The sequence below is a fragment of the Oryctolagus cuniculus genome, chromosome 1 (assembly GCF_051225735.1).
Source record: "Oryctolagus cuniculus isolate XC-2025 breed Fujian yellow rabbit chromosome 1, ASM5122573v1, whole genome shotgun sequence".
NCBI classification, from domain to species: Eukaryota; Metazoa; Chordata; class Mammalia; order Lagomorpha; family Leporidae; genus Oryctolagus; species Oryctolagus cuniculus.
In genome coordinates, this window is record NC_142867.1 from 124,175,818 (window position 1) to 124,188,930 (window position 13,113).

Genomic DNA, 13,113 nt, shown 5'->3' on the forward strand with positions numbered 1-13,113 from the left:
GCAGAAAAGGCTGTGGCCCACAGAGGTCCAGGAGGAGAAGAGATTGGGCCAAGTCCAAACCAGAGAGGGGCCGGGGACAGCAGTGGCCAGGCCAGGTCTGGCACCAGAGAGCAAGGGGCTGCCAGCAGAGCCCTGGCAGGTGGATTGAGCATTCTCTCCCTGCCCAGGGTGAGGAGGGCACCGTGGGATACAGGCCTGGAAACGTCCCTGGGTATTCCAGCCTGTGCAGGGTGGCTACTAAACCTGGTGGTGGGGAGAGGAGTCCTTCAGTCAGTCAGGTGCTAACTCTGGGGAAGGCCAAGGCTGGAGGAAAGGGAGGGAGGCAGTAGCGGGGGGAACTGAGGCACCGTGTCCCCCAGGACTGCCTGGTACCCAACGTGGCAGTGGGCACTGTTGGTGCCAAGTGGGTGGTGCTGCTCAGTAAGGCGGTGAGGACCCAGGGGGCAGACTGAGGATTGGGGTGGCCCCAGAAGAGGTCAACCTCAGGCAGGGTTTGGGAGGTGGTGAGGGGAGCCCAGTCCTGCTGAGTGGGCGGGAGGGGCCAGCGTCCTGGTCCTCCTGGCCGGGAGGCTAGGCCAGAGGTGAGGTGAGTCAGTTCCCCAGGCTGATGCAGGGAAACCTGTATCTAGTGGGGAGCACGGTGAGACCTTATGCCCAAGAAGTGAGCTTTGGGGGTGGGTGGTAGAACGTGAGTCAGCTGCTGCTTGGGTCGCCTGCACCCCACAGTGGAGTGCCTCTTCGGCTCCCGGCTGCCTTGCTTCCCACTAATGCTACCGGGAAGGCGGCAGAGGATGGCCCAAGTGCTTGGGTCCCTGCCACCCCCGTGGGAGACCAGGATGGAGTTCCCAGCTCCTGGTTTCGGCCTGGTCCAGCCCTGGCTGTTGCAGGCATTTGGTAAGCGAACCAGCAGATGGAAGACTTTTTTCATTCTCTGTCTTTCCCTCTGTGTGTCACTGTGCCTTTCAGTGTAATGAATAATCTTTTTCTCTTTCACGAATTGAGTTTTTTAGCAGGTAGACTTTTTCAGCGTGTTTCTTCTTCTATATGTATGTATTTTAAACCAGTTTATTGAGGCTCGGGTGACAAACAGGAGGCTTTACAGATGTAATGCTCACGACTTGATGAGTCTGGACCTGTGCGTGCACCTGCCCCACCGTCACCACCATCTGTGCCACAAACACACCCACGTCCTCCATACGTTTCCTCTGTCCATTTCTTTTTTATTTATTTATTTATTTATTTATTTATTTATTTTTTTATTTTTTTGACAGGCAGAGTGGACAGTGAGAGAGAGAGACAGAGAGAAAGGTCTTCCTTTTGCCGTTGGTTCACCCTCCAATGGCCGCCGCGGCCGGCGCGCTGCGGCCGGCGCACCGCGCTGATCCGATGGCAGGAGCCAGGAGTCAGGTGCTTTTCCTGGTCTCCCATGGGGTGCAGGGCCCAAGCACCTGGGCCTTCCTCCACTGCACTCCCTGGCCACAGCAGAGGGCTGGCCTGGAAGAGGGGCAACCGGGACAGAATCCGGCGCCCCGACCGGGACTAGAACCCGGTGTGCCGGCGCCGCTAGGCGGAGGATTAGCCTAGTGAGCCGCGGCGCCGGCCCTATCCTCTGTCCATTTCATCTCATTATTATTACTGTGAAAAGGACGCTTAGCCTAAGACCTGCCCTCTTAGCAAAAGCTTGAGTTTACAGCACAGCATTGCGACCAAGGGCACGATGCAGCAAGTAGGCCCTAGGACTCAGCCCCGTGCAAGGTGCAACTGAAACATCTACCTCTTCCCCTCCCCCACTCCCATGCTTCTGTGGGATTGACTATTTCAGATCCTGCATGAAAGAGAAATCATATTTTTTTTCCTGTGTCTGGCTTATTTTACCTAGAGTGATGTTGTCCCCAGGTTCACCCATGTTGTTTACAAATGGCAGGATTTCCTTTGGTTTTGAAATGAAGGTTGACTAATAATCCATTACATGTGTGTGTGTGTGCGTGCACACATGGATATAATATTTTCTTTGTTCACTGTGAATAATGCTGCCGGGAACACAGCCGTGCAGACCCAGATTTCAACTCCCTTTGGGTGAACATCAGATGTGGGGTTGCCAGATGTGCAGGACGTTCTTCAAGGCAGTTGCTGTCTCTGCGGCTGTTTGCTTGTCTGTAACGGTGCTGGAGTGGTGCTGGTGATGGTGTCGGTAACAGAGTGCCCCCAGAGAGCAACAGGGCTGCCGGCTCTGCAGTCAGGAAGATCCAGGTCTGAAATCCAGCTTTGCCACTTGGTAGCTGGCTGGGTGCGTGATAAGAACCCTCTGCTAAGCTCTTTGCCCAACTGAAGGGTGCAAGAACTAGGGGTGAGCCACCCTCGGCTGAAAATGCCTAGCATGGCACAGCGGTGCCTCCGGGTGATGAGTGCATTTGGTGAGGCTGAGTCTGAGACAGGACGGGTGTGAAATCCCGCTGTGAGCCGGCAGCGGTGACCCAGAGCTTGCTTGGGCCCTGGCCCGTGGGCAGACCCCTTTCCCAGTGCTGTCCAGAGGCTGCTGGGCCAGGGGCTCTGAGGCCTGCTCAGCTGTGAGTGGTCCAACTCCATGTTTGCCTTGTTATTGTTTTCGGGTTCTCATAAATTGCCTTTTGTGAAAAAAAAAAAAAACTTTATTTATTTGAATGGCAGAGTGATAGGGAGAGACAGAAAGAACTTCCATCTACCGGTTCACACCCCAAATGGCCGCAATGACCAGGAGCCAGGAGCGCTACCCGGGTCTCCCTTGTGGGCGGCAGGGGCCCATGCTGTCTGTGGCTGCCTTCCCAGGTGCATTAGCAGGGAGCTATATTGGAGGTGGAGCAGCTGGGACTCGAACTGGCGCTCATATGGGATGCCAGTGTCACAAGTGGTGGTGTAACCACTGTGCTACAACACCAACCCCATACATTGCCGTTAGAAAAAAAAAAAAGATTTATTTATTTGAAAGGCAGAGTGAGGGAGAGACAGAGAGAGATCTTCCATCTGCTGGTTCACTCCCCAGGTACCAGCAACAGTCAGGGCTAGGCCAGGCTGAAACCAGGAACCAGGACCCCCATCCTGGTCTCCCATGTGAGAGACAGGAACCCAAGTACTAGGGCCCATCATCTGCTACATCTCAGGTGCATTGGCAGAAAGCTGGATTGGAAGTATGGAGCAGTCAGCACTGGGACCAGGCACTCTAATCCAGGACACAGGTGTCCCAAACTGTGGCTTAACCCTCTGTGCCACAGCACCATGGCTACATAACTTGCCTTTGTAATAAGGTTTTTTGTTTTGTTTTGTTTTGTTTTGTTTTGTTTTAAGAAGCATTTTTAGGCATGGCTGGAAACTTGATGTGTAAGCTGAGGCCTAAGGGATAGGGTGACTTCGCTGGATGAGCCACCCTGGAATGGGAGTGGAGGCCCTTCTGGTGCTCCAGTCAGCAGGTGCACATGGGTCGGCCTTGCCTCGACTCCCTTGGGCATCTGAAAAGACCCCTTCCCGTACCCACATCTGCTCCTGCATGGTCTTTGAGGCCCACACAGGGCACTTGTGCTGTTAAGGTTTTTTGCTTTGTTTGGATGTTTTGAAGTTCAGCTCCAGGCGCTGCACCAGCCCAGAGGGAAGAGTGAGGCTGCCGGGCTTTGGGCAAATGGGTGGGGGGGGCCATGGGTGGGTCAATCGGATTGAAAGGAGGTGGTAGGTAGGCCCCTGTCATTAGCAGGAATAAGCTAATTATGTTCTACCGCAGCTCTACCTGGAAGGCCATAAAGGGTTATTAACCCACTTAGAGAGGGGAAACCGAGGCACCGTGGGCAGTGCATTCCCAGTGGCCCAGGGGTCTCAGTCCTGACCTCCCTTCTAGGCCACAGAAGGGCCTCACCCCCCAGAAAAGGAGAGGAGAGCTTTGTGTTGGGGCCCCGCGGCAGGGTGCACTGTCCCCTCCCTGGAGCCTAGCCACAGCCGAATGGGCAGGGCCCTGGGCCGTGCTGGGAGGTGAGGACTGGCCGAGGCTCGAAACCCGCGGGAGCCTGTGGTTCCTGTGTGTTGACACAGTGCCCGTGGCCAGCTGAGTCAGGCGGTGGGGTGGGGGTGCTTTCGCCCATGCTCGGGTGGCTGTGGGCACTTGGTTCACTTCCTTCAGTGGGAGCTGTTGGCTGTGCTCTCTCCTCTCAGCGGCCTGGCTCCTCCTGGGGCCCCACAGCCCCAGGCAGTGCACAACCAGCTGGCCCGGCCAACCCCTGGGAGGAGCCAGAGTGTGTGTTTCTGAGGACTTGGGGATGACGTTGCATCCCGGGTTGGGAGGATCCCAGGGTGCAGAGGCGGAGCCCAGCCCAGGACAGCAGGTGCCTTGCATCCCAGGAGCTTGCTGAGTCTCTGGCTGGTGATGGGAAGTGAATGAGCCCGCCCGCAGCCTCCTGGAAATGGTAGGTGGAGATTCTCAAACTTTCCCGTTCCCGAGAATGCGCCGGGGCGCCTCTGACAAGCTTCCAGAACCCAGGCTGCTAAGGCTGAGGGGGCGTGGGAGTCTGGGTGCTGACCAAGCGCTGTGTTTGTTTCAGTTCACTTTATGTTTTTAAAAGGTTTATTTTATTTATTTGAAAGGCAGAATCACACACACAGAGAGAGAGAGAGAGAGAGAGAGAAAGGGAGAGAGAGAGAGAGAGAGAGAGAGAGAGAGAAATCAATCTTCTATCTGCTGGTTCACTCCCCAGATGGCCACAATGGTCAGGGCTGGGCCAGGCTGAAGCCAGGAGCCAGGAGCTTCTTCCAGGTCTGCAATGTGGGTGCAGAGGCTGAGGCACTGGGGCCATCTTTCACTGCTTTTCCCAGGCCATTAGCGGGGAGCTGGATTGGAAGTGGAGTAGCCAGGACGGGAGCCAGCACCTATATGGGATGCCAGTGTCATAGGCTGAACCTGCTATACTACAGCACTTGGCCCCTCAATATAAAGATTTAGTTTTATTGTTTACTTGACAGAGTTACACAGAGAGAGGAGAGGCAGAGAGGTCTTCCATCCGCTGGTTCACTCCCCAGTTGGCTGTAACAGCTGGAGCTACATCGATCCAAAGCCAGGAGCTTCTTCCAGATCTCCCACGCGGGTGCAGGGGCCCAAGGACTTGGGCCATCTTCTACTGCTTTCCCAGGCCATAGCAGAGAGCTGGATTGGAAGTGGAGCAGCCGGGACTTGAACCGGCGCCCATATGGGATGCAGGCAATGCAGGCAGCGGCTTACCTGCTATGCCACAGCACCAGCCCCATAATTTATATTTTATTGCTGGTTTTTTACTACCAGAAAGAAGAGTGGGAAATGCTGGTGGCACACTCATCAAGAACCATAGCCTCTTCTGGGGTCTGAGAATCCAGCTTCTTGAGAGGTTACTTGCCTGGAGTTCATGAGTGGCGGGGAGAAGTCCAGTGTGGGCTCCCCCCTTTTTAATTTGCCCCTTGGTGATCCCTTGATGAACAGTGCAGGATCCTCTCTGCGTTAGGTCCTGGGGCTGTGCTCTGCCACCACGGCAGGTCAGGTGGGCCCCTGCCCACAGAAACCTGCAGGCACATAGTTGCCAGCGTTCACGGTGGCTGCTGGCTTAGCTGCAGAGAGCCCTGGAGGGAGAAGGGCACTTTTTACATTTTGCAACTCCACCATCATCTAGTGTTGATTTTGGAGGTCATTGCCATGGTGTTTCTGAGACCCTGAGCAGGAGTTAACTAGAGCCGGCGGGATGGAGCAGCCGAGGAGGGATGGAGCAGCCGAGGAGGGATGGAGCAGCCGAGGAGGGATGGAGCAGCCGAGGAGGGATGGAGCAGCCGAGGAGGGATGTGCCGGCCCGGCCCGGCCCTTGAGAAGGGAGGCATCTTCATTGCACCGCAGAAGGCGCTCACTGTGGGAAACCACCGCAGGTGCCCAACCTGTACTTTCCCTTCCTGCCTGAACAATCGCAGGGATATTTTACAGCTCTCATGGTCCTGGCTGTGCCGATGACATCATGAAACTGACATCCGTGCCATTGGGTGGGTGGGTTACTGAGTCACTGGATGCATAAGTCAAGAGCACCTGCCACATACCAGCGAGAGTCGGCAGTGACACATGAGTCTCAGGTCTGAGCCACACTCGCCGTGTGTCCAGCCCCTGACTTCCCCTCTGCTCCTTGACCTTGATGTCCAGCATGGCAGGCAGGTGACCAGCTGCCACGTGACCGCCCTTCTCAGCCCTCCCAGGTTCTGTCCCCTGCCTTTCCCAGCACATCACACCCAGCCTTAGCCAGATGAGGAACAATCAGGAAAAAAAAAGGGTCTGGCATGAAGGGCTCGTCTGCTTTGATGAGACTCCTGCGTGGCCGTGTGGGTGGTTGGTAGCATTTTGCAGTTACTGCATGTCGAAGCTCTTCCTGGCTGCTTTTCTCCAGTGCAGACCCTGTTCTGGGCCACCAATGGGCGAGTTCTGAGGTCACAGGCCGCGGAGCGTGTGCACCGGGTGATGGTCTAACAGTGTGTGCTTAGGGGACAGCAGAGGGCTCCTCTCCGAGGGGAGAATTCTTGGGTTGGCTTGGAGAGAGTTTTGTTTGCTCTGCGGTTAGCTTGCAGCCTTGGTGAATTTCTTACTTAATGGGAGCAGGGTGACCACAAGGGTCCTTCCTACATCATCAATAAAATGTTCCTTTTTTTTTTTTTTTTTTTTGCTTTCTATCAATCCCTGGGGAGGATGCGTATGACTTGCACGAGTGTATTTAAGACAATAGAAAATGATATGGCCAGGGCTCCAGCATCCTCCTCGGGTTTCTGGACCTGCCTCTCAGTTTTCCCCCTGCCCTCCAGGAAGTTTGCTGGCAATAGCAGTAACCTGACCCTGCCCCTGCCACCTGCCTCCTGGGTGCTCTCCACCCCAATCCCTGCAGTCTTTGCCTGCGTGCCCTACACCCTTTGTCCCCATCTCTCCTCCCGGAAGTCCGTCCCTGTTCTCTGGCTGAGTGGCTTCCAGCCACGCTCTGATGGTGGGGACTTCTACGTGACTGGAGCTGGCAGATAGGAGGAGGTCTTGATAGTTACGTGTCTCTCTCTGTGTTTGTGGTCGGCAAGCACCTGGCTTCACAGCACGGTGTTTCGTGTGTACACCTGCAAGTGTGTTTACTTTTGAGAGGGAGAGACAGAGAGGCCAAGGCAGGCACAGGCATACTTCCTCTTCCCTTAGCTCTGTGGCCGACAGAGAGATTATGCGTGCAATAAAGCCGGGGTGGATGGGAGTCCCTGCAGAACTGTTTCTTCTTCCTCCTCCCCTATTACTCAACTCCCTGCATCGGTTTCTGGGATCAAACCCAAGTGGGCCTGAAACCTGGTCTAGGAGTTGGAAGAGCCTGGCTCGTGTGCTCTGCCGACTCCCCTACCTTTGTGACCGGGGCAGGCTACTCTGCCTCTCTCAGCCTCACGGCCTTATCCACACAATGACAGGCTTTTGTAAGATGATCTGTCTTGTGTCTGAAAGTGGAGCTGAGAGCTAGGGTGATACAAGGAAGCGGGCTGGTTACTGATTACACAGCGTTTCTGGGCTGAGTGGAGCCCCGGGACTCACACTTGCTCCCGGAGTTGTGGAAGCCGACCTGACCGAGGGAGTGGTGGCCACCCTGGGTGCTGTGTGACCTTGCAAAGCATCGCGTCTCTCTGCCTTGTTTAGAAAACAAGGGCGATAACTGAATTGTTGTGAGGGTCAGCTAAGAAAGTAGTGGAGAAGCCACTCTGCAAATTGAAAATGCATCGTAAGTAAATTACGATTTTTGTGATGTTTCGTATATCCATCTACCTATTCCTGCAGTCTGTTCAGAGACCCTGGCTGAAGTCTTAGTGTTTTTTCATTCTTAAATAGGTTCAGAGAGCCAGGGACTGTCAGATATCTAAAGAAGCCTACAACCTGAAACAGGAAGGCAAACTGAAGTCCAAGGGTAACTGAAGAGAAATCTAGCTGGTTTCCTAAGAAAGAGCATTCACAAGAGCCAGGGTGGAACCGGACCAAAGCCAGGAGCCAGGAGCTCCATCCGGGTCTCCCAAGTGGGTGCAGGGGCCCAGCACCTGGGCCATTTTCCACTGCCTTCCCAGGAGCGTTAGCAGGGAGCTGGATCGGAAGTGCAGCAGTTGGGATTAGAACTGGTTCTGAAATGGGATGCCAGCGCTGCAGGCAGCGGCTTAGCATGCCACGCCAGAGTACAGGCGCCCTGTTCTTTCTTTTTTAAATCCTTTGCATTTCCACATGAATTTCAGAGTCAGCTGATTAGTTTCTACAAAACACCTGAAGAGATTTGGATCAAGATTGCATTAACTTTATAGATGTTTGAGGAGAATAAATACCTTAACAATTTTGAGTGGGGCCGGTGCTGTGGTGTGGCGGCTTAAAGCCCAGGCCCACCATGCCTGCATCCTATACAGGCGCCAGTTCTAGTCCCAGGTGCTCCACTTCCGATCCAGCTCCACTTTTTTTTTTTTTTTTTTTTTTTTTTGACAGGCAGAGTGGACAGTGAGAGAGAGAGACAGAGAGAAAGGTCTTCCTTTGCCGTTGGTTCACCCTCCAATGGCCGCCACGGCCGGTGCACTGTGCTGATCCGATGGCAGAATCCAGGTACTTCTCCTGGTCTCCCATGGGGTGCAGGGCCCAAGGACTTGGGCCATCCTCCACTGCACTCCTGGGCCACAGCAGAGAGCTGGCCTGGAAGAGGGGCGACCGGGACTAGAACCCGGTGTGCCGGCGTCGCAAGGCGAAGGATTAGCCTAGTAAGCCGCGGCGCCAGCCCAGCTCCACTTCTGATCCAGTCCCAGCTCCCTGCCAATGCACCGGGGAAAGCAGCAAAGGATGGCCCAAGTGCTTGGGCCCCTGCACCCACGTGGGAGACCTGGAAGAAGCTCCTGGCTCCTGGCTTTGGATCAGCCCAGCTTTGGCTGTTGTAGAGAAAATGTTCGCAAAGTGTACTTATATATTTGATAAAAGACTTGTATCCAGTATATGTGAAGAACTCTCAAAATTCAATACGAAAACAAACACACTAGTAAAAAATAGGCAAAATATTTGAAAAGACACTTTACCAAAGAAAATAAATGGATGGCAATTAAGCACAAAAAAACTGATGCACAGCATCATTGGTCATAAAATGCCATCATGCAGAGTGGCTCATACTTAAAAGACTGACCTTACCAAGTGTTAGGTGGGATGTGGAGCAGCTGGGATTCTCACACACTGCCGCTGGGGAGGTAAAATGGTCCAACCACTTTGAAAAACAGTTTGGCAGTGTCTTAAAAAGTCAAGCATATACCTGCCATGGGAACTCGTTATGCCACTGCTCTGTATTTATCTAATAGAAATGAAAGCAAATGCCAAGGCAAACACTCATTCAGGAGTATTTATTGCTGTTTCCTTTGTAATAGCCTCAAGCCAGAAACAACCCAAATGCCCATCATTAGGAGAATAGGTAAGCACATTATTGTATTTCCACCCAGTGGGACTCTGCTCAGTAACAGAAGGGAATGCAGTACTGAAATATGGAACAACCTGGATCAAGCTCAAACTAATGGTGTCGAGCGAAAAAGAGTCCCTACTGTAGAATCCCATTCACACAGAGTTCTTTAAAGAAAAAAAAAAAAAGAAAGATTTATTTATTTATTTATTTATTTGAAAGTCAAAGTTACAGAGATGGAGAGCCAGAGAGAGAGAGAGAGAGAGATTATCTTCCATCCTCTGCTTCACTCCCCAAATGGCCACAATGGCTGGGACTGGGCCAGGCCAAGGCCAAGAGCTTCTTCTGGGTCTCCCACGTAGGAGCAGGGGCCCAAGCACTTGAGCCATCACCTGCTCTCTGCCAAGATCTGCATTAGCAGGAGGCTGGAATTGGTGTGCGTGCTGGAACTTGAAATCAGGACACTCCACAGTGCCCCTAGCGCCATCCTAACTGCAATGCCAAATACGCACCCCCACGATATTTTTGACTATGTTTGCATTTTTGCTTATCTTTCTCGTCATTCACTGAGCCGTTTGAACTTGAAGGTGGATGCCCCACTTTGGCTCCTGGAGATATCGGTGTCTTTGTTGCTGTCCTCTTCTCTGCCAGGCTCGGGTGGGGCTCAGGTTCTACAGAAGATGGAAGTGAGCTAAGGAAGGAGATGTTGCAAGTCTCCAAATCCCTACCTCTTGACACCCATGGGGAATGGGAGGAATGCGTCTGGGGAAATGGAGTCTGGGATCTTCTGGGTTTGAGGGCACCAGGACGGAGGAGGGAGGCTGCAGTGAAAGGGTGGGAAGTGAAGGGGGATGAGTGTGTTGTCCTACATGTTCCCGAGGGCTCCTGCCAGTCAGGTTAGAAAGTTATTCTCCGGACTGGCGCCGTGGCTCAATAGGCTAATCCTCCACCTAGCGGCGCCGGCACACCAGGTTCTAGTCCCGGTCGGGGCGCTGGATTCTGTCCTGGTTGCTCCTCTTCCAGGCCAGCTCTCTGCTGTGGCCCGGGAGTGCAGTGGAGGATGGCCCAGGTGCTTGGGCCCTGCACCCCATGGGAGACCAGGAGAAGCACCTGACTCCTGGCTTCGGATCAGCGTGGTGCGCCAGCCGCGGCGGCCATTGGAGGGTGAACCAACGGCAAAGGAAGACCTTTCTCTCTGTCTTTCTCTCTCACTGTCCACTCTGCCTGTCAAAAAAAAAAAAAAAAAAAAAAAAGTTATTCTCCGGAGCAGTAAACCATCCCAGAGGAAGGTCTGCATAGCTCAGCCTTTAGGAGTGCCCGGTAAAACGATCTGGCAAGCTCCCTGTGGCAAGCTGTGCCCACAGGACTTTCGATCAGCCGCGGTGGCCTCCTCCCTGAATACAAATGAGCCACAGAGACCCAGGCATCTGACAAAAACCTGCAGCATGGAAGAGGAAGTCAGAAACAGAGAGGAGGTACCCAGCGGAAATAGAAACATGTGACGATTTTGCATCTGTGAAACAAACACAGGATGCTTCCGTGAAACCAATACAAAGGAGAATTCATAGAACAAGAAAACCCTCAGAAACGAAAATTTTTGATGGAAAAAAATAGGAAAAACTTATAGAAAGGTTAAAAACAATGTGATGGATACTACAGAGGAAGATGTTAGTGGATCAACAGAGTGAGAATTGAGTTCAGGTAGGCCAGAGGGAGTGAAGGGAAGGACACAGCCCAAGAAACAAGACAGCTTCCCAGAGTGGAGGATACAGGTCTAAATGCAAGGGCCTGTGGAGAGCTCAGGAGAGTGAAATGTAAAGGCCCAATTCAAAGCATGTCGTGAACACTTTCAGAGAAAGAGCAAAGACATACGTAAAACAGAATGAGTTCATGATACTATCATATTTCTCAAAAGCAAAATTAGAGCTAAAAACAATGGGCCTTCAAAATTCTAAGTGAACATTATTTTAAACCTATAGTTTTTTAATTTTATTTTTTAAAGATTCATTTATTTATTTGAAAGTCAGAGTTAGAGAGAGAGAGAGAGAGAGAGCGCTCCTCCGATCCACTGGTTTACTCTGCCGATGGCCACAATGGCCAAGGCTGAGCCAGACTGAAGCCAGGAGCCAGGCAGGCCTCCCGTGTGGGTACAGGGGCCTCAGAACTTGGCCATCTTCCACTGCTCTTCCCAGGCCATTAGCAGGGAGCTGGATTGGAAGTGGAGCAGCCAGGAATCAAACCAGTGCCCATATAGGATGCTGGCGTCTGAGGTGGTGGCTTAACCAGCTATACCACAATGACAGTGCCAAACCTATAGTTTTATACCCAGCCAAGCTGCCAACAAATGTGAATGTAGAATGAAAATATTTTCAGAAACATGTAAAGTGAGAAAAAGTGACTTTCTCAGGAAGCTACTCAAGTATGTGCTCTACCAAAATGACATAAATCAAGACGGGTGAAGATGGGCAACCCAGGAAATGGGGGGAGGGGTTAACACAAGAAGGAGACTAAGGAAATCCCCAGGTGGTGATGGGACAACTGCCAGGGGAGAGGACAGAGAGGTCTGGGAGGGAAGCAGGTGAAGTGTTACGTTCTTTGACTGACTTGATATGCCTGAGACTGAGAAGAATATGAGAGCTTGTAAATTACCCGCGGGAACTTCAAAGTGTTCATGGAAAATGTACATTGTCTCTTATTTCCATTTTCCCATCAAGTTTTTGAAGCCCTCTTGTACAGATCGGGGTATGTGTTCAAAAGAAACCAAAGTTAAGCGTCCACCTGCAATGCCGGCATCGCATCTGGGTGCCTGTTCAAGACCCAGCTGCTCCACTTCCCATCCAGCTCCCTGCTGATGCGCCTGGGAAAGCAGTGGAAGGCGGCCCGTGTCTATGCTCCTGCACCCAGATGGGAGACTCGGGGGAAGCTCAGGGCTCCTGACTTTGGCCTGACTCAGCCCTGGCTATTGTGGCCATTTGGGGAATGAACCAGTGGATGGAAGATTTCTTTCTCTCTCTTTTTCCTCCTCTGTCTGTAACACAGCCTTCAAATAAATTTTAAAAATAAGAAATAAGACAAAAGAAAACAAACTGAAACCAAAGTCTAACAAGTAACATTATGCTAGGCTGACTTTCGACTTAGGGCTGGAAAAAAAAAAAAAGAAACCCAAGCAAGTGTGAAAATCCGCAGCAGGAAAAACAAATAAATTGTACAGGAAAGAAAACATAATAGCAAGCAATACATTCACAGTCTAATAATAATGAAAAAACTGAAAACATAGAGTATGGATGTAATTTGTTAAAACTTTGGTCCTATAGCTATTGGGAGGATGGAGAGAAAGCAATGACGTTAAAACCTTGCCAAGAAGTAAGTTGATGATATTTTAAATAGAAGACGTGAGAGATGGTGATATTGGTATATTATCTGGAAATGTGCAGGCAAATCCCAGAAGTAGCTTGAAAGCATGTTAAGGGGCAGGCGCTGTGGCGTAGCGGGCAAAGCCACCATCTGCAGTACCGGCATCCCATATGGATGCCGATTCGAGTCCTGGCTGCTCCACTTCCGATACAGCTCTCTGCTATGGACTGGGAAAGCAGTATAAGATAGCCCAGGTCCTTGGGCCCCTGCACCCACGTGGGAGACCCAGAGGAAACTCCTGGCTCCTGGCTTCGGGTTGGCGCAG

The 13,113-nt window shown here is 52.2% G+C and overlaps 1 protein-coding gene across 2 annotated transcripts in view; it reads left to right on the forward strand.

Annotated features, from left to right (window-relative positions):
• Positions 1 to 13,113, forward strand: part of ST14 (ST14 transmembrane serine protease matriptase) — a 41,519-nt gene that overhangs the window by 12,162 nt on the left and 16,244 nt on the right. The window contains exon 1 of one of the 2 annotated variants that reach the window (XM_070065631.2): positions 4,313 to 4,424. The exons of the other annotated variant lie outside the window; for it this stretch is intronic. Coding sequence (XP_069921732.1) covers positions 4,422 to 4,424 — 3 coding nt within the window. The 5' untranslated portion in view covers positions 4,313 to 4,421. Of the gene's footprint in view, positions 1 to 4,312; positions 4,425 to 13,113 lie in introns of those variants that run through there. 2 annotated transcript variants of the gene reach the window in all.